Source organism: Carlito syrichta, unplaced genomic scaffold, assembly GCF_000164805.1.
Source record: "Carlito syrichta isolate Samal-C Ts95f unplaced genomic scaffold, Tarsius_syrichta-2.0.1 Scaffold302821, whole genome shotgun sequence".
Lineage (NCBI taxonomy): Eukaryota > Metazoa > Chordata > Mammalia > Primates > Tarsiidae > Carlito > Carlito syrichta.
The window spans coordinates 16,412-43,617 of record NW_007246917.1 but is presented as its reverse complement, the minus strand read 5'-3'; the positions used below and the strand labels follow the sequence as shown (position 1 = coordinate 43,617).

At 36.9% G+C, this 27,206-nt stretch overlaps 1 protein-coding gene across 1 annotated transcript in view; it reads right to left on the bottom strand.

Moving 5' to 3' along the window:
• Window positions 1–27,206, bottom strand: part of MYO3A (myosin IIIA) — a 95,618-nt gene that overhangs the window by 55,858 nt on the left and 12,554 nt on the right. The window contains exons 4-8 of the mRNA XM_008057162.1: window positions 18,088–18,241; window positions 16,452–16,540; window positions 13,325–13,454; window positions 2,013–2,092; window positions 1,044–1,121 (exon numbers count right to left, since the gene is read on the bottom strand). Coding sequence (XP_008055353.1) covers window positions 1,044–1,121; window positions 2,013–2,092; window positions 13,325–13,454; window positions 16,452–16,540; window positions 18,088–18,241 — 531 coding nt within the window. The remainder of the gene's footprint in view (window positions 1–1,043; window positions 1,122–2,012; window positions 2,093–13,324; window positions 13,455–16,451; window positions 16,541–18,087; window positions 18,242–27,206) is intronic.

Sequence of the window (27,206 nt, the reverse complement as noted above, 5' to 3'; positions counted from 1 at the left end):
TTCTCTCATGTCGTCCAAGGAAGGAAAATTGCCTTGATTCAAAGCTAAGCATATCCCTTTGATGTTACTGTGTCTCCTGGTAGATTCTTCTCCTTGCCACGTTCCTATACTGGGTTTTATTTTCCTTTTGAGGTTTTTCAACTCTGTATGTACAGGGTGATATGGAATGCAGATGGATGCTCAACCTTGCCCCATGTGTCCATCCTAAAATCATGCAGGAGGGAGAAGGAGAATTTGTAGTCCCCATAGCATTAAATTAAAAATGTTTATAGGCTTTATTCTAGTGGAAATGTATTTGGTTCTATGTACAACTGTATCAGGCCAATTTGGTTCAACTTTTATGTAACAAAGTTGTGCGTTGTTTTCAGTAGCCATGACCGCCCAGGTTGAACATCATGTAACCTGAGCATGCCCAGATGAACCGAGGATGCAACTGTAGGGGGAACCTAAGTGCTCAGACTGAGGAGTGGGGTCTGAATTAAGAAGCAGACATTGCATGGCAGGATCTAATCAGATTGAGTCCTTGTGTTGCCTCATGTCAAGATCCAATCAAATCATGCCGATCAGCATCACTTATTATTAGATCCAATCAGGTCCTTCCTCATTATCCTATGCTTATCAAATCTGATTCAACCCCCAGCTCTAGTAGACAGATTTGAGCATTTCCTCCTGTCTCTTAGCCAGTCAACTTATAATAAAACTGTCTTGCCGCAAAATCCCAGTGCTTTGGTGTTTAGCTTTCTGTTGTGTGCAGGTAAAGGAGTCCAGTTTGTCTTAATAACACATAGAAAAACTTTAACCAAAGTATTGGCCTCCATTAAGATTGATCAGGGATACAATAATTTTGCAGGTAACCAATATACAACCAATCAAAGTAAACTAATCCACAGATATCTGGCAGTACACACTAACATATTCTGTATCTACCAAATAGTAAATAAAATACAATAAACACTCTCTTTTGCTAATGGCACTCTGCTATTTGTTAGTAACTCATTTAGAATAAATAACACCCCTAAGCACAACACATCATAATATCTTACTCTAAAATATGATGCAACTGTTTGTGTTTTCATGTTGGTTGTCTCTCTGGCATGACGGGTAGCTTCTCCAGTTTCACCCTAAGAAGACCGAGGAAGATAGTGATGCTTCAGTACCTGTTATACTTTATGATTTACAGAAAACACGTTTGAATAGTTTATGTATTCAAACACATAAAACAACAAAATGTTGTTGATATGCTTTCTTTAAGGTAATGGTTTTGTCAGTCTTATTGGAATTTTAATCGATCTTACATAGAATGTGAATATCTCTGACCCTAGCTGAAGGGCCACCGCCAGGGCCACTGCCAGGCGCTAGCAAACCACACCCCCTCCCTTTTCCTGGAAAGGGGCCCAAACCCAGCCCCCGCCTAAAATGGCGACCTGGCAAACAAAGGGGGCGTCTGAAACGGCACCTTCCGGGTTCTTCTTTCACAATACGGGCTCACCCTTTCCTGCACCCGCGAAAAATCCACCAACCTAAATGAAGCTCTGCCAGCCGACCTATAAACGACTGACAGGTCGCCCTAAGCCCCTATAAAAGCCTCTGCCCCCTTGCCTCTGCGCTACAGCCTGACCCTCAGGCCCTGTAGCCACCCTCACTCCTACTCATTAAATCTCTTGGCCTTAACGGGTGTTGAGTCTCACTGTGCGCCACCGTCTTTCACTAGTTAATACATTTTTAGTTGATCTCAGTATAACATTTAATTTAGCTACAAAAAAGAGTTAGAAATATATCAGAAATGCATGATTATTTTAGCCACTAACAGTAACATGAACATAATACAAATGTCTGCTCAAACAGAAAAAAAAATTAAAGGTAGAAAACGAAACAAAAAAAAAAAACCCCACAAAAAACAAAACAAAACAAACTCAAAAAACAAACCTTTTTGCTCTTAGAAGCACACAAATATTGCCAGTGTAAAGGTTACATTCTTAGACTCACTACTATGAAAAAATGTATTTTCCTACCTTTGAGAGGTTGATTGATTTTTCTGAAGTTCTCATTTGATAGTTGATAACATTTTTAGTTTTAGAATGTGCCAGATTACCTATGGGAATGTAGAAAAAATTAATATACCTACTAGAATCCTTAATGGCTAGATGACTTTTCCCATTTACTTAAATGTTAAAATAAGCATTGTTGATCCCACAATATTCATATTTACATGCTTGGTTAACTATTTATTGAGAAAATTAGGGATAAAATGATATCATATGAAAATTCATAAATTTGAAGTTCAGGAAAAAAAAATAACTCTTGGACTTGGAAAACAGAAAAGGTAGAGTGTCAGATTTCCCTTCAATTGCTAGAAGATGCATATGAAAGGAACAACTTGTTTCTTTTGTGTGTGTGTATGTTAAATGACATCTAAGTTTTTTTTACAATGGGCCTTAAAGATCATGTGAATTATTAATTTACATGAGGTGGTTATAAACAAATCAAGGATGGTTGGGGCAATGGCCATTTTAAAGCCAGCATTCAGAAATAGGTGCTTCATTCTAGGGGCTGCACAAATGTACACAATCTAATGATGGTCTGGGAAGCCAGAAAGGTTTGGCACTGAATCCCAGCTGTAGTATTTAAATTGTGTTGCCTTTAGGTCATTTAACTAGTTTCCAATCTGCAATTTGAATCCATAAGATGGGAAGAATGGTGGCTACCTCACAGAGTTTTGATGAAATGTCTGGCACATGGAGGACACTAAAATGTAGTTCACTTTCACTGTTCTCCCACCCCCACCAAGCACAAGGAACCAACGAATGAGTGTGTGTGTGTGTGTGTGTGTGTGTGTGTGTTGGCTTTCACTACACTGCTCATTTGTCAAACATGAAACCTATTGACTACAGCAGAATAGACAGAGGCAGTCACTTTTAGGAATTTTGCTTGTTTTTTTTTTAAGGATTACCAGAGAAAGTTTTTAAACAACATTTTTATTGGGAAAAAAATTACTGCAGATTTGGAGATTTCTTAGTATTTATTTATTTATAGATAAATTTATTATAGATAAATAAATAAATTGATTTAGTTTCTAGACTGGAATGCAGTGGCACACTCATAGCTCACTGCAACCTTGAATTCCTGGGCTCAAGTGATTTTCCCACTCCCAGGCTCCCAAGTATCTAGGATGACAGGTACACTAAACTATTTAAAAAAAAATATTTTTTTGTAGAGATGGGGTCTCATATTGCTCAGGCAGGTCTTGAACTTCTGGTATCAAATGGTCCTCCTGCCTCAGCCTCTCAAAGTGCTAGCATTATAGGCATGAGCCACAGCACCCAGGTTGGAGATTTCTTAGAAGCATAATGTATATACAAAGTGCTAGGAGCAGGTTAGTTGGGCTAGACTTATTATATAGATACCATTACTCAACATTAACAAAAATTTAATTAACATTTTAAGTTTATCCGAAAACTAAAAGACTAGAGAAAATTTAGTAGAGAATTCTAATTTCACTTTAACAACATGTGTATACTAGTCATCAAATTACTTAACAAAATAAATACAAATCATTAAAAAATTCATCTACATAGCTCAACAGAAACTAAAATTAGCATAGATTTAATTTCAGAAAATATGTCCACTTTACTTTTATATAGTTGACCCAATGAAAAGATCTGTGGTAAAACAAACTAGAGATGTGAGCTATGAAGAATTGTAGTGCATTTTCCCCAATGATGGCTGAACTATATTTCATATTTGAAGTTCTCTATACAAAAGACCATGGTTATTCTAGAATCTTGGAGAAAGCATAATAAACAACTGAAAATCTGGACTTTTAAGCCTACTTCTAACACTTCCCAATGAGGTAACCTTGGGAAAGCTGATCAATATTTCCAAGTCTTAATATCTCATTTGTTTTTTTTTGTTTGTTTGTTTGTTTTGAGTTGGAGTCTCACTCTGACGCCCAGGATGGAGTGCAGTGGCTGCTCCCGGCCACTGCAGCCTCGACCTACTGGGCTCCAGCGATCCTTCCGCCTCAGCCTTCCAAGTAGCCGGAATTACAGGCATGCACTACCACGCCCTGCTGATTTTTTGATTTATTATAGAGATGAGGTCTTGCTGCCTAGGCAGGTCTCGAACCCGCGGGCTCAGGCAATCCACTCACCTCAACCTCCCAAAGGCGTGGGATTACAGGCTGAGCCACCGAGCCTGGCTGTTAATGTCTCATTTGTAAAAAGTAGTACCTCCTCACAGTGCTGTTATTAAGAGTAACTGAAAGTACTTAGTATAGTGCCTACCGATAATAAATAACAATGTTATTTATGATGATTATTACGTGCTTGCACACATGCGTAAAAATAAAATCCAAATGTCTTTGATATCTCAGAGGTTCTGCAATTATTGAAGCATCTTTGACTACTACGTTCTCTTTCCTGGTCAACCAGACATAGTTCAGCTGATAGTTAGGAGACATGGTATAGTATTTAGAGCCTGGTTACATACCTTAATAGGGCGAAAAACATAGATTTTTTAAATTGTGCCTAAACTCCAACTATTGGTTAATTAAAACAAATGAATTAAAATAAAAATTAAAAATTGATGTTAATGCAGTCAGTTGTACCTAAATTCCAATTATCTGTTAATTAAATAATTAATTAAAATAAAAATATGGTCTTTCAATAGACACAGAAAATCATTTGACAAAATCCAACATACATGCCTGATAAAAACTCAGTTAATTAGAAATAAAAAGTAACTTCCTCCCTCAATAAGGGGCATCTATGAAAAACCTAGAGCTAATATCACACTTACTAGTAAAGACTAAATGCTTTCCCACCCAGGATTAAGAAAAATGCAAGAATGTTCACTCTTGCCACTTGTATTCATCATTGCTTTGGTGATTCTAGCCAGTGCAACCAAGAAAGAAGATATTAAAAGTAAACATATTGGAAAAGAAAGGGCAAAACTCTTTCTTCACAGATGACATAATCATCTATGGAGAAAATCCTATAGAATTCACTTTCAAAAAGCTACTTTAATAAATGAATTTAGCAAGATTTCAGAGCAAAAGATCAATATAAGAAAATCAAATGGATTTTATATACTGGCAACAAACAAATTTGAGTTAAAAATTATCATTTATAATAGCATAAAATGTGATACACAAGCAGATAATTTGAAAAAAGTTGTGCAAGATGAACACTGAAAACTACAAAATATTGCTGAGAGAAACTAAGAAAGACTTAAATAAATAGAGAGCTATACTGTGCTAACTGATTGGAAGATTTAATATTGTGAAGATATCAATGCCTTTATTATTCATCCATAGCTTCAATGCATCCCAATAAAAACTCCACTAGGATTTTTTGTAGAAATTGACAAACTTATTCTAAAACATACATGGAAAAGCAAATGAATTACAATTACCTATATAAGTCTGAAAAAGAAGAACAAACTTAGGTTAAGTAATACCGCCAGATTTCAAGACTTTTTATAAATTTACAATGGTCAAGCAGTGTGAAACTGGTTTAAAGACAGATAAATATCAATGACACACAGTAAAGAGTAAGAAATAGACCTGCATATTAGTCAATTGATTTTCAACAAGAGTGTCAAAGCAATTCAATGGAGGATAAACAATCTTTTCAATAAATGGTGCTAGAACAATTGGATGGGGCAGGGAGAAGTAGAGGGAAGGATTACAAAGGGTCATAAGGAAACATTATTTGCAACTAATGAGTATGCTCATTAATTATGGTGATAGTTTTACAGGTGCTCATATATGTCAGAAGCTCATCAAGTTTTACTGTTTAAATATGTCCCATTTATTGTATTTCATTTATACCTCAATAAAACTATGAAAAGGAAAATGCAAAGAACAAATTTAAACTATAGTAAAGAAAAATAACCCAAACTTTTTTTCTACTTAAAGCAAATGCAAAAAAGGTACACGGTTGGGTGGAACAAAGACATATGCAGGTTTAATCAATGAGAAAGTTCACCAAACTTTCAGAACCTCGAAGAATTATCCAAAGACTGTCTACTCCTGAAAACAGCAGGTAATTCTCAGCTCTGGAGGTGAGTGTACTCTTGTACTGGGTAGATAGGATACTACCATTATTTCTGGGTAAGTGCTTTAAATACTTATCTTTAATGAAAACCTAACTTCTCTATATTCATTTTTATATTTTCTGCAGATGTTCTGGGGCAGAATATATTAATAAATAAATATTTAGTGAATTGAAGAAAAACTAACATGAAAGATTTAGGATTGAATTCATTAAAATCACAGAGACTGGTGGCAGTGGTGGCTCCCGCACTTGGGCAGGGCTGGGTGCGGTGCTGCCTGGGTTCTCCTGGCCCAGCCAGGTGTGCGTGGGTGTCTGTGCTCCCAGGGGGCTCAGACCCGCTGTACTCACTAAACAGACTCTCTTAAATGGGAAAGTTAATTTTCATCTGAATCGCCAAACTTCCTTTTCAGAAGGAAAAGTACTTGGAGTCATGGGGAATCATCCTGAAGAAATGTCTTATACGATAGGGCGACGACCTTCAAAAACTGCGTAACATAAGAAAAGAGTGGAAGATGGCGACGGGACAAGCTGAACTGTGACAATCTCCATAAAAGGTGACTCCTGAAGTCAGTTCCACACGCACCCGCAGTTGCTGCCTACATGGGCGGTGGCCACTATAGCCAGTCCCACGCAGCAAACAGCCTCCATCGCAATATGGTCTCTGCAAGGGACTACTGCTGTTTGCTACCAGTTGCTGACACTTTGGCTCTTGGCTCCAACCCAGAAATTCCCGGTTCCCTCTTCCACACCTCCAGTGGCATACCAAATATGGAGCCCAGTCATATCACTTGCTGCCAGTGCCTGACACCAGACACACACCATCGCCTGTCATAGTGGATCATCTACCGACCTGACAAATGGAGAGAAAGGATGAGTAGAGAGAAAGGATCGGTGAAAGAGGAGGCACCACCACAGTCATTTTCCAGGCAGAGATTCACATTGCCCTGCCCATCTTCAAGCAGTCTCCTTGTTGTTTCTAAGGTAACCTGCCAAAACAGGAGACAGAAGCCCCTCCCCTATGCTGAATCAGACGGAGACAACTCAGTCCTCAGGCAGCAAGGTAGCAAGCCAAGGGAACCGACCCAATCTATGAGTAAATCTATCTGCCTGCAATGAGAGCAAAGGGGAGGGGTTAGAGATCAAAGCTGAAGAGACTTTAGACACTCAAGAAAGACTCCAGAGCTAGTCTTGTTTCTTATTTTGATTTTTGATTTTATTGTTTTGACTGTTTGTTTTGTTCACTTTTGTTACCTTTTTGATTTAGACTATCTGTTTGTGTTGGGGAAAAACACATCAAAAGGCATGATCTTACTGGACTGTCTTTGTGTGATTACCAATATGCTTTAGGGAATTTTGTTTGTTTGCTTGTTTTGTACTCTTTTCTGGCCTTGTGTCTCTTTTCATTCGTTAGTTGGTATGTATGTCTATTTTCCCTCTTACACTTCTCTCACTTCAACTTCCTTTTGACCACCCCTTCTTCCATTATTTTCCTTTTTCTGACCTCCTTTTGTTCCAGAGAGCAAACCTAAACCCCACTGCAAGGACAGATTGTAAGGCAGTGGGAAGTGGGCTCCAGTGTGCCCATACACCTATTGGTGGATACTGGGATCTGCAGATGGATTCTGAATCACAGCTTCCCCCTCAATTAAACCTCAAAACTGCAAAAAGTACAGGCCCCAACCTACAGTCGAATCTCAAAAGTGAACAAAGCCAGAGGACCCTCATGAGGAAGAACAGGAGATTGAACAAAAAGAAGTAAAAGCAACCCCACCTTCCCTGAAAAACAGAATTAAAGAAGGGGAGGGAAAGGGGAAGAGAAAAATCTACACAAAAAAAGAAAAACCAAAAGAAGAATATGGGTCTCTCACAGACCCCTGGGAGGTCAGACACTGAGAAAACTGACTTCAGAATGCAAACAATGAAGAGCCCCCAGAATGACTGGTCTCAAACTACAAACCCAGATATCAAGACATTAATGGAGAGATTAAAAAGAATTGTGAGCTGGGTTTGGTGGCTCAGCCTGTAATCCTGTGCCTTTGAGAGGCTGAGGTGAGTGGATTGCCTGAGCCCGCGAGTTCGAGACCCGTCTGGGTAGGCGAGACCTCATTTCTACAATAAATCAAAAGTTAGCTGGGCATGGTAGCACGTGCCTGTAATTCCAGCTACTCGGAAGGCTGAGGCGGAAGGATCACCAGAGCCCAGCAGGTCGAAGCTGTGGTGGCCAGGAGTGGCCACTGCACTCCAGTCTGGGTGACAGAGTGAGACTCCAACTCAAAAAAAAAAAACAACCGTGGAGAGACAAGCAGAAACTAGGAAGGAGTTGATAACTGAGATAACAGTGGTAAAGAATACTGTGAATGAAATAAATAACAAACAGATAAGCATGGAAAGCAGAATTAGCCAAGCAGAAGAAAGAGTCTCAGAGCTTGAGGACCAAAACATAGAACTAACCCAAACTGTTAAAAACATAGAAAAGAAGCTTAAAAAGATAGAACAAAACCTTCAAGAGATGAACAATTACTTCAAGAGACTGAACCTAAGAGTAATTGGACTTCCTGAGGCAGAAAGAGAGACAGAGACCACCCCGGAACAAACCTTCCATGGAATTATTCAAGAAAACTTCTCTCATTTCATCAGTGATGTGAAAATTCAAACACAAGAGATTCAGAGAACCCCTGCAAGACAACAAATGAGAAGACCAACTCCCAGACACATAATAATTCGCCTAAACAAAGTACGTATAAAAGAAAAAATCCTAAAGGCAGCAGGAGAAAAACGTCAGATTACCTACCATGGAAGACCAATTAGAATAGCAGCAGATTTATCTACAGAAACCCTTCAGGCTAGAATAGCTTGGAGCCCTATCTTCATAGTTCTAAAAGATAAAAAATTTCAACCAAGAATAACCTACCCAGCCAAGCTAATCTTCATCAGTGAGGGAGAATTAAAATCTTTCCCAGATATCCAATCCCTAAGAACTTACGCTGCCACCAGACTACCTCTAAAAGAAACACTTAAGAAAGTATTAAACACAGAAGAAAAGGAAAAAGGAACAACAACGTTCTTTACAAGAGTACAGGAAAAAGATTAAAAACACACATGAACCAACCCCCAAACCAAAAGAAGACAACAAACAAACAGGAACAACAACAACACTATAAAAACCTTAAGATAGGGATCAACTCTTATATTTCAATATTTACCTGAATGTAAATGGACTAAATGCACCACTGAAAAAACATAGAATGGAAAATGGATAAAATATCACCAGACACCAATATATTGCCTCCAAGAGACTCATCTCACCAGAAAGGACATTCACAGGCTCAAAGTAAGAGGATGGGAAGCAAAATTTCAGGTGAACGTAACACAAAAGAAAGGAGGAGTCACAATCTTAATCTCAGATAAAATACCCTTTAAGCTATCAAAAATTTTAAAAGATACATAAGACCACTACATAATGATAAAAGGTTCAATCCATCAATGAGAAATATACATCCTAGACATATATGCACCCAACATAGGAGCACCAACCTTCATAAAGCAGTTTCTAGGTAAACTCAAAAAAGATATTGACTCTAACACTGTCATAGTTGGGGACTTTAATACCCCATTCACAACCCTAGACAGATCATCAGGACAAAAAATCAGCAACGAGATCTGGAACTTCAATGTGACTCTTGAACAAATAGACTTAATTGATACCTACAGAACACTCCACCCAACAACCACAGACTATACATTTTACTCATCACTGCATGGAATGTACTCTAAGATCGACCACATACTTGACCATAAATCAAGCATAACTAAATTTCAAAAGATCAAAATCTTGCCATGCATGTTCTTGGACCACAGTGGAATAAAAATAAACATCAATACCAACAAGGTTCCCCCAAAACACACAAAGACATGGACACTAAACAGCATGATGCTAAACAACTCCTGGGTCAATGATGAAATCAAAACAGATATTAAAAGATACCTGGAAACAAATGAAAATGAAGAAACATCTTACCAAAGTCTCTGGGATGCCATGAAAGCTGTAGTAAGAAGAGAATTCATATCTCTACAAACACACATGAAGAAAATGGAAGGATCACAAATTAACAGTGTAACAATTCACCTAAGGAAGGCGGAAAAGCAAGACCACCAAAACCTTAACTTCAGCAGAAGAATCGAGATCACCAAAATAAAAGCCCAAATCTGGGACATAGAAGACCAAAAGATAATACAAAAAATCAACGAAACAAAAAGCTGGTTCTTTGAAAGGATAAACAAGATCGATGATCCCCTAGCTAGACTGACCAAGAAAAAGAGAGAAAAATCCCTAATAAACACAATCAGAAACACAAAAGATGAAGTCACATCTGACCCTAAAGAAATTCAAAAGACCATAAGAGACTACTATGTACACTTGTATGGAAACAAACGTGAAAACCTTAAGGAAATGGAGGACTTTATGACATCACACAACCTGCCTAGGTTGAAACAAGAAGAAATCGAGACCCTAAATACACCAATAACAATCAAGGAAATTGACTATACAATAAGAAAATTACCTACAAAAAAAAAAAGCCCTGGACTAGATGACTTTCCAGCAGAATTCTATAAAGACATTTAAGGAGTAACTGATATCAATCCTACTGAAAGTATTCCAGGTGACTGAGAAAGATGGAACTCTCCCCAAATCATTTTATGAAGTTAATGTCATATTGATACCCAAGCCAGGTAAAGGCCCAACAAAGAAAGAGAACCACAGGCCAATATCTTTGATAAACATAGATGCTAAAATTCTCAACAAGACCCTAGCAAACCGGATTCAATAACATATCTCAAAAATCATCCATCATGACCAAGTAGGCTTCATCTCTGGGACGCAAGACTTGTTCAACATTCGTAAGACCATAAATGTAATTAAATACATCAACAGACGTCAAAACAAAAACCATATGATTATATCATTAGATGCAGAAAAAGCTTTTGATAAAATCTAGCACCCTTTCTTGATAAAAATCCTCAAACACCTAGGTAACATGGAACATACCTCAAAATAGTAAAAGCCATCTATGAGAAACCCACAGTCAGCATACTTCTAAACAGACAAAAATTGAAACATTTCTCCTGAAAACTGGAACAAGACAAGGATGCCCATTCTTACCCCTCCTGTTCAATATAGTATTGGAAATCCTGGCTAGAGCAATCAGAAAAGAGAAGGCGATCAGGGGTATTCAAATAGGAAAAGAAGTCAAATTATCTCTCTTTGCAGACAACATGATTGTGTACCTTGAAAACCCAAGAGAATCTGTCAAAAACCTCCTTGCACTGATAAAGGACTTTGGCAAAGTCTCAGGGTATAAAATAAATGTGTAAAAGACAATAGTATTTCTTTACAGCAATAATAAACAAACAGAAACCCAAATAAAAAGCACAATCCCATTTACAGTAGCCACACAAAAAAATAAATAACTTGGCATCTTCCTAACTAGAGATGTGAAAGACATTTACAATGAAAACTACAAAACACTGCTAAAAGAAATCAAAGATGACACAAACAAGTGGAAAAATATCCCATGCTCATGAATTGGAAGAATCAACATCATAAAGATGTCCATCTTACCTAAGGCAATCTACAGATTTAATGCAATACCCATCAAATTACCAGCAACATTCTTCTCAGATCTAGAAAAAACAATACAGGAATTCATATGGAAACACAAACGACCAAGAATAGCCAGAACAATCCTTGGCAAAAAAAGCAAAGCAAGAGTTATCACATTACCAGACTTTAAACTTTACTATAAAGCTACAATAATCAAACCAGCCTGGTATTGGTACAAGAATAGAGATACAGACTAATGGAATAGAATTGAGATTTCCAGAAGCAAAACCTCAACCAACTCATCTTCAACAAAGCCTCCACTACCCACCACTGGAGAAAGGAAAACCTATTCAGTAAATGGTGCTGGGAAAATTGGCTGACCACATGCAGAAAATTCAAACAAAAATTAACTCTAAATGGATCAGAGACCTAAATGTAAAATCTCAAACCATAAGAACTTTAGAAAATGCAGGACACACCATTATGGAAGTTGGAACTGGCATCCAATTCCTGAGCAAAACCCGAAATGCACAGGCCATAAGAGATAAGATAGACAAGTGGGACCTCATTAAACTGACAAGCTTCTGCAAAGTCAAAGAAACCATCAAGAGAGCAGGAAGACAGCCCACAGACTGGCAAAAAGTATTTGCCAACTCCATATCTGACCAAGGCCTAACATCAAGGACCTATAAGGAACTCAAACGTGCTGAAAAGAAAAAAAACAAACAACCCCATTACAAAGTGGGCAAAAGATATGAACAGATATTTCTCAAAAGAAGACATATGAGCAACCAACAGATACATGAAGAAATGTTCAACCTCACTAGTCATCAAGGAGATACAAATTAAAACTACACTGAGATACCACCTAATTCCAGTCAGAATGGCCATTATCAATAATTCAAAAAATAACAGATGCTGAAGAGGATGTGGCGAAAAGGGAACACTTCTACACTGTTGGTGGGAGTGTAAACTAGTACAGCCTCTGTGGAAATCAATGTGGTGATTTCTAAAAGCTCTAAAAATCTACCTTCCATATGACCCTGCAATCTCTCTACTGGGAATATACCCTGAAGAATTCAAATCACTTTATAAAAAAGATACCTGCACACGTATGTTTATTGCAGCATTGTTCACAATAGCAAGATCATGGCACCAACCATGCTGTCCATCAAAAGAGGACTGGATTTTAAAAATGTAGTACATATACACAATGGAATATTACGCAGCCATAAAAAAGAACAAAAATCATGAATTTCACAGCATCCTGGATGGAATTAGAGTTTATAATACTGAGTGACCTCTCACAGAAACAAAGATCTGAGTATCACATGTTCTCACTCATAAGTGGACCTTGAACAACTACTGTAATACTATAAGAAAAGGATTGACAGTGGCGGGAAACTATGGGGGGGAGGGGAAGGGAGGTGGGATTAATGGTAATCAATATCTATCTGGGGAAGGGGGGCAAACCTCATCAACAAGGGTACCTGCACAATGAATATTTGTATACCTAACCCTAAAGTATACCCCACAACTTTAAAATAAAAAAAATATTAAAAAAAAAAGAATGAGCAGCACAAATAAAAAATCAAATCAAATCACAGAGACCAAAACAACTTGATTGGGCTTGAGAAAACTTCTCAGTTAAAGAAAATTGTCTTACCTGTTTTTGTTAGAGGGTGGTTGACTAGTTGCCGAATTACACTGTTTTCAGATGACCTCAAAAGTAGCACAATATCAGTTGGAAGAGTGTCTCTATTTTTAGCTAAGAACCCACTTGCACTATAAAGAACCTGTTGACAAAGTACACTATCATCAGTATCATATTCAGTGTCATCATTCTTGTTGTCTTCATCATCATCAATAGATATTTATTGAGAGCTTATTCTGTGCTGAGCAATAGGGATTCAGAGATTTAAAAAGGTAGTCCCTTAAAATTTGTTTGGAGAAGGAAGCCTCTCTAAGTTTACACTGTATGGGGGGGACCCTCCCCAAATCAGAATTTTCTTATAAAAAATCATGTATTTATTCTTATATGTTTAAACTTCAGTCACTTTCAAAGTCCTCTTTGTTTGATACAATATACCTACCAAGTTGCTTTTTCCATGGCTCTAAAGAGTTTTTGAACTCGTCAGCTTTGATGCCTTTTAGTGCTTCTGATGTTTTTTATTTCATCTCTTCCACATCGGCAAAACGTTTCCCTTTAAGGACATTTTTTCATTCGGGGAAACAAAAAAAAAAGTCGCTTTGGGGCAAGAACATGTGAATAGAGAAGGTGGGACACAAAAGTCATGCCATTCTTGGTCAAAAATTGGGGAGCCCTCAGTGTGGTGTGGGCAGGTGAGCTCATAAATCATCCATTACAAATGGGCAAACATGTTAAAAGAATATCCCCCCCAAAATTAACTGAAGTCAAATGCAGCCACTCACAACAACACTAGCTGTTACACTGATGCTGATAGGTTCTTAGAACACTGACCTTGCAGGGGAAGCCTATACTACAAGAGGTCCACCCTCCAAAAACTACTTCTGGTCATTTTTGGGTATCCCTAGTATCTTAGAGAAACGCTTATGTCTCACTGATTTTATTTGGGTTGCAATGACCAAAGAGGTTTGATTCCTCCCACTTTTTATGTTGGAAAATTTGGTAATTTTTTTTCTATTTGGAGTGATGGGAGAGACATAATGGAAACACACTGGGCCACCAAGACATTCCTATTTCTATGATAATCGATTCACCTAAATTGAATTGGCCATGATAGATTTTTATTTCAGTAGTAGTATGATCTAAATACCTAAACTGTGAGTGTTTCTGATTCTGGCACTTCTAAATAAGTTTAAGAATTTTTAAAGATCAATATAAACCAAAGATTTCTGCATAATGATTTAACATAATAGCTGTTATGATTCACATTTTGTCCTTTCAAAATTCAGATGTTGAAGACCAAAACCTCCACTGTTGACTGTATTTGGAAGTAGGGCCTTCAAGGAAGTAATTAAGGTTAAATGAAGTTAAATAACCTAATCCAATAGGACTTTTGTCCTTATAAGAAAAGGAAGATGCCAGAGATAGCTCTTTCCCCTCCCCATGCTCACAAAGAAAAGGCTGTGTAAGAACATATTGAGATGGCAACCGTCTGTAAGCCAAAAGAGAGGCCTCACCAGACATAAACCCTGCTAAGAACTCTCTGACCTTGGATTTTTTCAGCCTCCAAAACCATAAAAAAGAAAAAAATTTTGTTGCTTAAGACACATGTGGCATTTTTGTTATGGCAGCCCAAGCAGACTAATAGAGTTGTTTAAAAACTGCCAGGTGAGGAGTGGGGGCGGGGGTGGAGGGATGGGGCATAACATCAGTAAGAATACTTGCTTTCAAACCAGATGAAGTGGGGACCAAAGAGAGGCCCAAATTTTACCTGTACAATGACCATTTGTATACCCAATCCTGAATTGTACCTCACATCTTAAAAAAAATAAAATAAAACAGTAAAAAAATAAAATGATCATGGGCAATTCCTAATGGTTGTTTAAAGGAGGCTTTATTTAGAAAGTCATGCTAAAAATCATGAGAAAGGCTATAACTATAATGATTTAAGGTATACTTTTTAAATAAGAAGAGGTTGTGGAGTGTTGACAGACACATGGAGGTTGCCAAGTAGACTAGAATGCTTGCAGTTATGCATCATTTTATTTTTTAAATGTATTTCTCATTTTATACATTCTTTCTTGATTTTAATATCTTGGAGGACATCATTGTGATACATTATTCTCCCCAGAAGGAAGGAAATAAAGCATTCTTGGGCTGGGCTCAGTGGCTCAGCCTGTATTCCCAGCACTTTGGGAGGCCGAGGCGAGTGGATTGCCTGAGCCTGCAAATTCAAGACCAGCTACGGCAACTTGGCGATACCTTGTCTCTACAATAAAATAAAAAATAGCCGGGGATGGCATGGTGGTGCGTAGTTTCCGCTACTCGGAAGGCTGAGGCGGAAGGATAGCTGGAGCCCAGAAGGTTGACGCTGGAGTGGCCGTGAGCATGCGTGCCACTGTACTCCAGCCTGGGCAAAGGAGTAAGAGTCTAACTCAAAACAAGAAAAAGAAAAAGAAAGCGTTCTCTGGGTCTAGGACAACATATCTGAATATCTGAAGTTTGCTTTGATGTGGGAATGTGTTTCTCTTAATACAGAAACATTTCTTCCTCCAACTGCATATTAGTTCAGTAGCCAATTCCACCTATCTGGATTAGCTCAGTTTTCTGACCACACCTCCCGTCTGGCACCTTCTCTTGTAAGGAGGGAGGAGGAACAAAGTGTGTAGTAGAAAGAGAAGCATCTAACATCTGAAAAAGGAAGTTTATATCAAAAGTCCCCGGTTATTGATAAAAGGAAAAATATAGGTAACCATTGTCAGCTAATCTCATCCAAAGCCAGATCTTAAGTATTGTCTCTTTGTTTTCTTTCTTTTTTCCCTAGTTACTTAATAAACATTCCTCTAGAAAAACTATAACCTTATGATTGTTAAACTAAGAGAAGAAAATTTCTTTTAATGTCTTCAGGATAGATGCTAGAAGTATGTGTCCTGGAGTGGGAGTGGCCTCTATAATGAGAGCTGGCAAAGGACAGAACAGAATATAGGACATTGGAGAGCAGAATTTGGGCCAGATGGGGGCAGAAACAGATGACTACATCAATATAGCTATCTCTAAATATTTTGGACCACAATTTTCATGTCTATCCTTATTATTCAATAAAAGACTAAAGAGGAACTCAGTCATAATTGTTAAGAGTTCTTACCTTTCCTGCATAATGGTGAATTCCAAAACTAAGTTCCATTCTTTTGGGTCTCCAGAAGTACTGTGACTTCAGGTTACCTTCAAATTTTTCTGTAGAAAAAAATTGATCTCCAATATGAAGGATGTAGGAGATCCTCAAAAAATATTGTGAGAATCAGTTATTTCACCACAAAAAGGCCACTGTGATGTACAGTGAACAAAGACAGAATATTCATATAGCTAATATATGCAGATTTTAAATATAATTATAAGTGGCAAAGCAAAACTCAAGATCATGAGTTTTTAATTCATCCATCGTGATTTAGATACCAGTCCCCAAGCCCTGACATGCATCAAAGTCACCTTGAGAGCCTGTTAAAACACAGGCAGTTGGGCCCCATTCCCAGTTTCTGACTCAGTAGGTATGTGGTGGTATCCAGGAATTCACATGTCTAACAAGTTCTCAGGTGATGCTGATGTTCATGATCTGGTAACCACATTTTGACAACAGCTGGTACGGAGGAAGGGCAGTACTTGAGACTGACCAGTCAATCAAGTTTGTGAAACACAGTTTGATACCAAGCCATGAGCCTAAACATTTGGTGTTTTAGCTCTCCTTTCTATTTGAGAAACTATAGATTAGTATTATTACATAAAAAGCACAATAGGATCATAAAAACTGTTAAATTTCTATAAACAATCTTACCTCCTTCAGAGAACTTGTCTTAAAAGGAACATCTAATATAAAAATCAAGTGACTTTTATGAAGTGATTTCCCCCACCAGCATATTTTCTTTTCCATCTAGTGTTGTCCAATTAGAGGAGAGAGATTAAGCCAATCAGTGGGTCAGAAAGAAGCAACATTAACAGGCTTAATGGCAAGAAATAGGTTTAATGGCTACCAAAAGTAAGTAAGAGAAAAACGTAAATCTAGATTTTCTGCTAGTACTTATTATACTGAATGAATATCTCCTATCATCAGGGAATATGATGTTGCACATTTAAAAACATTTTTTTTCAGATATCTGAAAAAAATCTGAAGAGTTTTTATTTTTTAATTTAAAGAGTAAGACATTTTCATTTTAACCATTTTGGATTATAATCTTTTAAAATATATAATATACATCTCTGCCTTCTCAAACAGAAAAAGTGAATACATTTAATCTTTCTTTGATGACTCAGGATTATTATCATGAACATTTATTCATGTACTGTAACTTAGAGGTTATTAAGGTATTTGTAGCTACTCACCTCTATTAAATAAATGATAGAGCAGAACATCACAGGCTAATTTATTTCCCTCCTGTTGGCTATATGTTTTAAAAATCCTAGAGTTGTCCTTCTGCCCTGCTCATCAATTTCTAATTTTGAGCTGGATAATTTCTAAGGCCATTTCTAACCTATGATTCTATGCTTGAGACTTTATCATAACATAAGCAAGTCTAATATCCAAACTTGTTAATTTTATCACTAAATATTTCACCCTGTCATTAACATTCTGTGGCCCAAGTATTAGATCCAAAACCTCTCCTTTAAATTCAAATATACAGGCTTTATGATAGCTATTTTATCCCAACTAATTTAAAGCAATCTAAAAAATCATTCAGAATTGCATGACTATATTCATAAACCATGCAGACACTGGATTTAAAACTCACCTACAAGAGTCTGGTCAGTGGCCTTGGGAAACCTACTTTCTTCATCGAGTAGGGATAGTAAACCCATTGGCTTCTGCAGAAACATATCTAAGAGGGGCCGGTTATCTTCGTATTCAATGACTCTAGCATCAACATCTTCATTTAGGTATTCATTCTATAACAAGTCATGATACATATAAAAACCACGGAAGACTTTGAGAATAATATATAGCTTGATTTCAATTACCTAAAATTGGACTTTACATGTATTATAATAAATTCCTCCCTATGACCTTGCCCTTAAACTGATGGTACCATTTTATTTTTCTTTCTACAGAATGGCTAATGCCTTAAAGTCAGCACTGACTATACCCACGGTAGTAATAAAAGAAGTTACAGTCTTTATACTAGAATTACATACACTTCAAGTTTTCAAACCATAGGTGGATATGTTGTTAAAAAGAAGTAACACAATTATGATCCAGAACTTATAGAATATGAACCAGATATATCTTAGAGGTATACCTTCCCCCAGTGAATCTCTCAAGAACAATAGGATCATATTTTAATCATGATTCTAGATATTTCAGTCATGATTCTAGATATTTACAATGTTAGTAAAGTGGACAGTGGCAGGTCCAACCAATACATTTAAAACCAAGGACACATGGGCTCATCTGTGGACTCTGGCACTTAACTAGCTATATAGTGGTATGGATTTTCCTTACTCTATAAACTTCCATTTTCTCATCCATTAAATGAGGGTAACAAACCCCATTCACAAAATAAAAATATATAGTAGTTAATAATCATTTGCCAATATATTGTGATATAAAATGTGTAAAATAAAAACAATGAACCATAGACAGTTACTGTAGGGTTGTAGTGCCACCACAACATAGGTACCGATCTACTTTACAAAAGGGACACGAAGGCTTGTGCCCAGTTTTGTTTCTATGACTTTGCCTTCACAATTGCACTCTTAGCCCAGTGCTGAAGTCTGTCAAAGAAAGAAGAGACACAGCCTCTGAACTATAATGTGCAGCAACGCTTGCATGTAGGGTGGTCACCAATTCTCAAGTGATGAGTCACCATTCCTAGGTATTTGAAACAACCACTGACTCAGGCAGAACCTTCTACATTACTCACATACTTAAACTACAGGCAATTTTCACAATTATTTTATTATGTAATTCTTTAAATATATTAATGGACATCTAAGGCACTACAGTGGGTGATAGAGATGTTTAAAACAACCTCCTTGTCCTTAGCAGATTTAAAATATAATTTGAATGATAATGCAAGGTAACTTGGAATAGATAAATACTATGTACAACATGCTCCAAGAGTTAAGAGAAAGGAAACTTATTTCTGGAAATTTCTGGAATTTATCTAGTGGCAGGTGGAACATTTGATAAGTCTGGCTTTTAATCATTATGGTAGAAGGCTTATGAAGTTGAAATCTCATTTCCAAGGTGTCACCAGTAAAAAGAAATGTATATTTTTAAATAAAACAAAGTTTAATGTATAAAATAAGGCAGAACCCATGGTCTAAAAGGTTGAGAACCTGAAAGACATTCAGTTTATCCGCTATAAGAAAATGAAAATGATGCCTTGAAGTTTCACAGCTTTTACTTTTGAAGGTAACCTTGGGAGAAGTAAGTAGACCTAGAATTATTTCACTATTAAACACATTATGGTGATAGCATATTATAGTTTAAATGGCAACTGCAAAGATCAAAAGAACTTTTGATGTTTTATATAGAAAGCACATGATGTTAAGGTCCAAGTCAATGTATTTGTCATTTCTATTTGCTTGTGTCAAAATCCACTGAATGCTTTTGTGGCAGATCATACAGAGCAGAGATAAGTGACTTGGAAAACAATGGGTTCCCCTTCAGGACAATTGCTAGTATTATGGACTCCAGGCAAACCAATGGAGGAAAAAAAATGCTATTACTCAGAATTTAAAAAGCACTTACAGTAAGATTATCATGAGCAAAACAATACACTATGTATTTTTGTAGTAGTTGTGATCTTAAAATGCTTAGTTTTTTAAAGTATATTGTGAGAAGCAGAGATCATATCTCTTCTGAAAGTCCTCTGCTCTCTCCTGTATATTAAAAATACATTTAAAGCAGAAGACAAACAGTTACTAACCGTATTAAAACTGATGGGTTTAGTAAATATAATCTCTACTCTATTCAGATTGCCTGAGTTCTCTTTTGAAAATAGGTAAATAATCATTTCAAATACAAGTTCTAACAATGAAGTTCATAAACTTGCTAATGATGATGTCAGCATTGTACAAACAACTCGGTAAGATTTCATAACCTTGGTATATCAGTGTCTCACAACTGTATTCATGTCTATGTGTGGCGGTATCTTGCTGAGTGGCATTCAATATTGTTGCATGTTTTTATGTGCTGTTGTGAGAATGCTGGAGCTTGAATTAGAGCAATGTACAAACATTAAATTTCTTGCTAAACTTGGCAAGAGTAGAAATGAAATCAGGGACATGTTAGTCCAAGTTTATGGGGATAAGTCCATAAAGAAAATGGCAGTGTACAAATGGATTAAATGTTTTTCTAAGGGTAGAGAAAACATCACTATTGAAGAGAGGTCAGGAAGACTAGTAACCTGCAGAACTGATGAAAACGTTGCAAAAATTCATCAAATTGTGCACAAATTGTCAGTTGGCCGTGAGAAGCATAGCAGACCAAATAAACATTGGTAGAGAAACAGAAAAACCTTAACTGAAAGTCTTGGCATGAGAAAGGTATATGCAAAAATGATCCCTAAGGAGCTCTTGCATCACAACAATACACCAGGTCACACAGCCCTGTCAGTGAGGGAGTTTTTAGCCAGTAAATAAATAACTGTATTGGAACATCCTCTCTCCCTACTCACCTGATCTGGCCCCCAATGGTTTTTTTCTTTACCCAAAGATAAGGAAATATTGAAAGGAAGACATTTTGACGACATTCAGAACATCAAAGGTAATACAATGACAGCTCTGATGGCCATTCCAGAAAAGGAGCTCCCAAATTGCTTTGATGGGTGGACTAGGTGCTGGCTTTGTTGCATAGATTTCCAAGGGGAGTACTGGGAAGGTGACTATAGTGATAGTTGGCAATGAGGCATGTAGCACTTTTTAGGATGAGTTTGTGAACTTAATTGTCGGACCCCATATATAGCAATGAGGCAGGAGAAATCAGCAGACTTAGATATTAAGAAACCCCATACCTAGGTAAAGGTCTCTTTTGTTTTTCATTGAATTTTGAGTCATGAAAAGACATAGTGGCAGAAAAACCCATAGAAGGTGTACCTCCAGTGTTATGCTTTAGTAATAGCGCAAACTACAGCCTAAATGTTTAGGGCCAAAGCACCACCCTAGGAGAGATTCAAGATCACTACTACATAGAGCCATCAGACTTGCACAGCAGTGTGGAAGGATGGTCACCATAGGCTTAGCGAGGCTGCAAGTTTCTATCTTTTAAACATAGGTTACTCAGCATAGATCAGTAACAATAAAAAGTCTATTATCATTATTAGTGTCTCACCACTTAGAAAGAACTCCCCCCATCTTCCAGACTAATTCTGCAGTTTCCTTTCCTCAACTGGAACAGTGTTCTCCCTACTCCCCCAAAACACCACTTCATCATTTTACTGCAGAACACTTATTACTACTGCTTGATAGTTTTATCCAAGTCTGAAGTTTTAAAAAGATTCTCCTGAAATCACCAGTTGGGGTGACTTGGTTCATGACATTTTCCTATAATAAAAGATTTATAATATGCAATGACAGGGCATACTGAGATCTTTCACAGAATTTACACCTGGGGAATGAAATCACAACATTCTTAGAGAGGCAAGCCCATCATTTAACAATATTACACAATTTTAGAATCTAGAAGTATTTTAATAGCTGGTACATGTGATCCTCAATATTTATTCTCCCGTGGTTTTTGTTTTCAAGTAATAAATCAGTATCTCTTATTTTTTATAAACTTAGTCCACTTTTTAATGGTTCTACTCATTTTAGGTCATGAGAGGAAGAATGAACTTTATATCAAGAGATGGCATTTGGGCTCTTTCCAAGATGGGGCATGTACTGATGGCGGTGGTTATGGCAGCAACTGCAAACACCATAGAGCTTTTTTTGAGTTCCAACACCAAGGATTTTCAATGTCGCCGCTCTTGCATCAAGTGGCAGGTCTTGCGTGATACCTGGGTCAACTCAATCATGTAGCCATAGCAGTACCAGATTTGGCAAAGGGTGCAGCATTTTATAAGAATGTTCTGGGAGCCCAAAGAAGTGAGCCATTCCCTCTTGGTGAACATGGAGTATCTGTTGTTTTTGTCAACTGGTAAATACCAAGATGGAATTGCTTTATCCATTGAACAATGACAGTCCAATTGCAGGTTTTCTGCAGAAAAACAAGGCTGGGGGAATGCATCACGTCTGCATTGAGGTGGGTAATATAAATGCAGCTCTGATGGATTTGAAAGAAAAGAAGATCTGCAGACTAAGTGAAAAAGTCAAAACAGGAGCACGTGGAAAACCAGTGATTTTTCTCCATCCTAAACATTGTGGTGGAGTCCTTGTGGAATCGGAACAAGCTTGATTTATATTAGTAAGAAACTTAAGTTGATTGATCTGAAAAAGCCTTAAACACTATCAAAATGTACTGTGGTACTGAATCCTTCACTGCTTCCATCACTTAAAAGTTCAAAGTTAAAACTAAATCACAGAAAGATTAACCTAATATACATATATATACATACATGAGTAAATACATAAATATTTGTTATTTAGATTAACATATATGTTTGTTAATTTGGGTTTGAAGGAAACTTGAATTACTAAATACTTAGGGAATGTTATTAAAATCATATTCATAGAAATAAATTACTAGTTTTTCCTATTCTATGGGAATATTGGACAGTCACATGCAGAAAATGAAACTGGATCTCTGTCTCTCACCATATACAAAAATTAATTCAGATGGATTAAAAACTTTAAGACCTGAAACCATAAACATTCTGGAAGAAAAATCTAGGAAAAACCCTTCTGGACATTGGCCTAGGCAAAGAATTTATGTCTAAGATCCCAAAAGCAAACAACAAAACCAAAAATAAATAAGTGGGATTTAATTAAAGTAAAAAGCTTCTGCAAAGCAAAATAAGTAGTCAATAGAGTAAAAAGACAATCTACAGAATGGGAGAAAATATTCACAAACTATCCATCCAGCAAAGAACTAATATCCAGAACCTACAAGAAACGCAAACAAATCAGCAAGAAAAAAAGAATAGAATCCTATTAAAAAGTGGACATGAACAGAAATTTCTCAAAAGTAGATATACAAATGATCAACAAACATGAAAAAATGCTCAGCATCATTAATCATCAGGGAAATGCAAATTTAAACCACAATGAGTACTTACTAACTTACCCCATCAGAATGACAATTATTAAAAAGTAAAAAAAAAACAACAGATGTTGGTGCAGAAGTGGTGAAAAGGGACTATTTATACACTGTTGGAGAGAATGTATATAAGAACAACCTCTATGGAAAACAGTATGGAGATTTTTCAAAGATCTAAAAGTAGACCTGCTATTTGATTCAGCAATCCCACTACTAGGTATCTATCCAGAGGAATAGAAGTCATTATACAAAGAAGACACCTGCACTCAAATGTTTATCACAGCACAGTTCACAATTGCAAAGATGTGGAATTAACCTAACTGCCCATCAACCAATCAATGGATAAAGAAAATGTGATTTATATATACCATGGACTACTATTCAGTCATACAAAAGAACAAAATAATGTGTTTTGCAGGAACTTGGATGGAATTGGAGGTCATCATCCTAAATTAAGTAACTCAGGAACAGAACACCAAATGCCACATGGTCTCTCTTATAAGTAGAGACTAAGCTGTGGGTCCACAAAGGATTACAAAATGGTATTATGGACATTGGATACTTGAGGGACAGTGGGAAGCAGGTAAGAGATGAAAAATTACCTATCAGGTACAATGAATCACTAGTTGGGGTGATGAATAAATAAATAAAATGGGGTTAAAAAAAAAGAGAGAGAGATGGCATTTGCAGTTCACCTGGGTTTGTGGTGCTGTCTTTGTGCATTGCAAAGGATGCCTCATACTCAAATTCCTCAAACATTCATGTAGCACCTACATGTTTAGGGGTAGGTGGGGCTGGGGAAGGTAGAACTAGATACAAAAAAGATAGAGCTCCTGTCCTTTAGGCATTGTGAAGATACTCTCTGACTTTCCACTCTTCCAGCCCTGAAATCACATCCTGGGATTTATTTGCTTTGGGTTATATGCTTTTCTTCAGTTGTTCCATTTTATAGTACTGAAACCTTCCTATGGGGGTCTCCTGCTCCCTCCAGTTGTCACAATCCCCACTACTTGTCATCTCATCTCTTGCTATCCTGCCTTAATGCTGATTCTCCTTGGCTTTTCGTGTGACCAGACTGACCCATCTTCCTTCCTTTTTTGACTTTGTTTATAAATAGGTAGGAGCATCCTTTTCTTCTGCATGGAAGATTACTTTGTTATATCCCCGGATTTTTTTAACTTTGTTTATTTGTTTGTCCATGAGAAAAACCCTGGATAACTCTGGAACCTTCACACATTTCTGATCCTGGTTTTGTTACACCAGCCTGTAACCTTGTACAAATCATGGAGGGTTATTTTTATCTGGGAAATACAGATACTTGTTTAGGTTTCTTCTGGTTTTAACATTTCAATTTCAAAGTGCCTGGATGTGTTGTGAAACTTAATGAATAAATGTGGTTAAAACTGTTGTCAGAATGCTTGCAAGAGGAGAGAAGTCACATAAACACATATCCTAAAGCCTGTCTTTAGTAAAAGAGCTTCTATTCACCAACTACTCAAATGAGTGTGAATATTTATGAAAACATTGCCCAAGGTGGAAAGAAACCATTGAGAAGAAGTTGCTTGTTCTAACCACTGACAGAAATCCTCCTTTCTCTAAGAGAAAGATTTTAAAAAGGTTAAAAATCTAGGATCTATACAAGGATGCTATCTGTACTCAAGTTAAACTGGATATGTTTATTATAGTAAAAAAAAAACTTTTGCCATTTTTTATTTTGAAATAACTTCAAACTTACAGAAAATTTCAGGAAAAGCATAAATAACTTCTGTGTATCCTTAATGGTGGCTATTCCCAACTATTCATATTTTACCACATTTGCTTTTTCATTATCTTTTGCGATATACATATTTTAATAACACTTTAATGAAATAACTTTTAAAAATATAAAAAAGTGGCCGAGTTCAGTGGCTTAGTCTGTAATCCCAGCACTTTGAGAAGCCAAGGCAAGTGGATTGCCTGAGCCCATGGGTTCAAGACCAGCCCAGGCAATTTGGCGAGACCTCCTCTCTACAATAAATCAAAAATTAGCTGGGTGTGGTAGCACACACCTGTAGTTCTGGCTACTTGGAAGCCTGAGGTGGAAGGATCACTGGAGCCCAGCAGGTTGATGCTGGGGTGGCCATGAGCGTGCTACTGCACTCCAGCCTGGGCAACAGAGTGAGACTCCAACTAAAAAGAAAATTATATAATTTTTTAATATTTAAAATATGGGGCTGCCTCATGTCTCTGATCACTACACGTCAGCTTCATATATATATATGAAGTGATAACACATTAAAATTCTGAAGTCTTAATGTGAAATAAAATCTATGATTTGAATTCTATCTCTTCCTGTATTTGCTATTCAAAGCTGATATTGGCAGTCCTGTTAGCTTTTATGTTAATGTTAATGGTAGGTCACAGAGAATGCTGGTCATCATTAATTTGAGATGACACAGGTCATTAATTCAGAATTTGACAAATAGCCTAATGAGAAAGTATTCTGGATAATTCCTAATAAAATATTAATGTTTCACTTTATGCACATTTTATTGAACTTTGGAGGAAGGAGTTTTTCCTTATTCAGGAAAAAACATGTATTAACAATGCATGTTGAGATGAAAATTCCAGTCTAGTCACTTTTTGTGTGTGATGTCTATTTCTGAAAGTTCTATAAAAGCCATAAATAATTATAAAATTTATATTATATTAGTGAGTATCAGCTAACAATAAAGAGGCATTTGGGTTAGAAATTCAGAAATGTAGTTTTCTATATACCAGGATCTGTTTTGCTTTCAACTATTTCTCCATTTTAAAATCGTTACCAAAAAAACTACTTTCTAGTTTGTCAACAGTGTGCTCTAACTGCACATGTAGAAGACTATGGTACAATCAATGGATCCAGGTTCCTAACTGTATATTTCATTGAGAATGACTTTTTAACCAACACTTAAAAAAACTTTAAAATACCATCAAATTATCCAAATAGGTACCTCAAGTCCCCACATCACATGAAAGGCAAGATCCAGTTTCATCAATGAAAGAGAAACAGACTGCGAGTGTGGCATGGCTGCTGAGGGGGATGAGGAACACACCCGGGTCAGAGGGGGAGGATGGCATGTTCACAGTCAGAAGCCGCTGCTGGGGCTGCCTCACATCTCTAATCACTGCACATCAGCTTCCATACTCAGTGTGTGAGAAGTGGAATGAATATTTGAACGCAATCTCAACCAAAACCCCAAAGCTTGGCATTTAAAAAGAAAGACTTGTTGTGTCAAGGGCTTCTCACATGTATTTGGTTATCTTTCTGCTTTGAGAAAATGCTCATAAAATGGTCTTTTTCACTCAGAGAGCTAAAATAAGACACATGCTACCAACCCTGCACACATGTGGCTTAATGGGGAAGAAAGCTGAATACAAAATAAAAATTCATACTTCTCAGCAAAACAATTTGAAGACATGTTTAAGGAGTTTTTTAAACTTGTCCATGCATTTTTTATCAGCTGACTGATTATTTTTACTTTATAATATAAAAAATTAAAAATATAGTTATCATATATTGAATAAATTTTTATTCTTTGTAATTGCTACAAATTATGTGTTGGAGCCCACATTTAAAATCACAAAAGCTTTACACTTTAGGATGTGAACAGCTGGTGATGAAAGTCATGCACATCACTTTCTGCAAGAGAAGGTAGAGCCATAATTGCAGTTATTGTTTCCATTATGTGC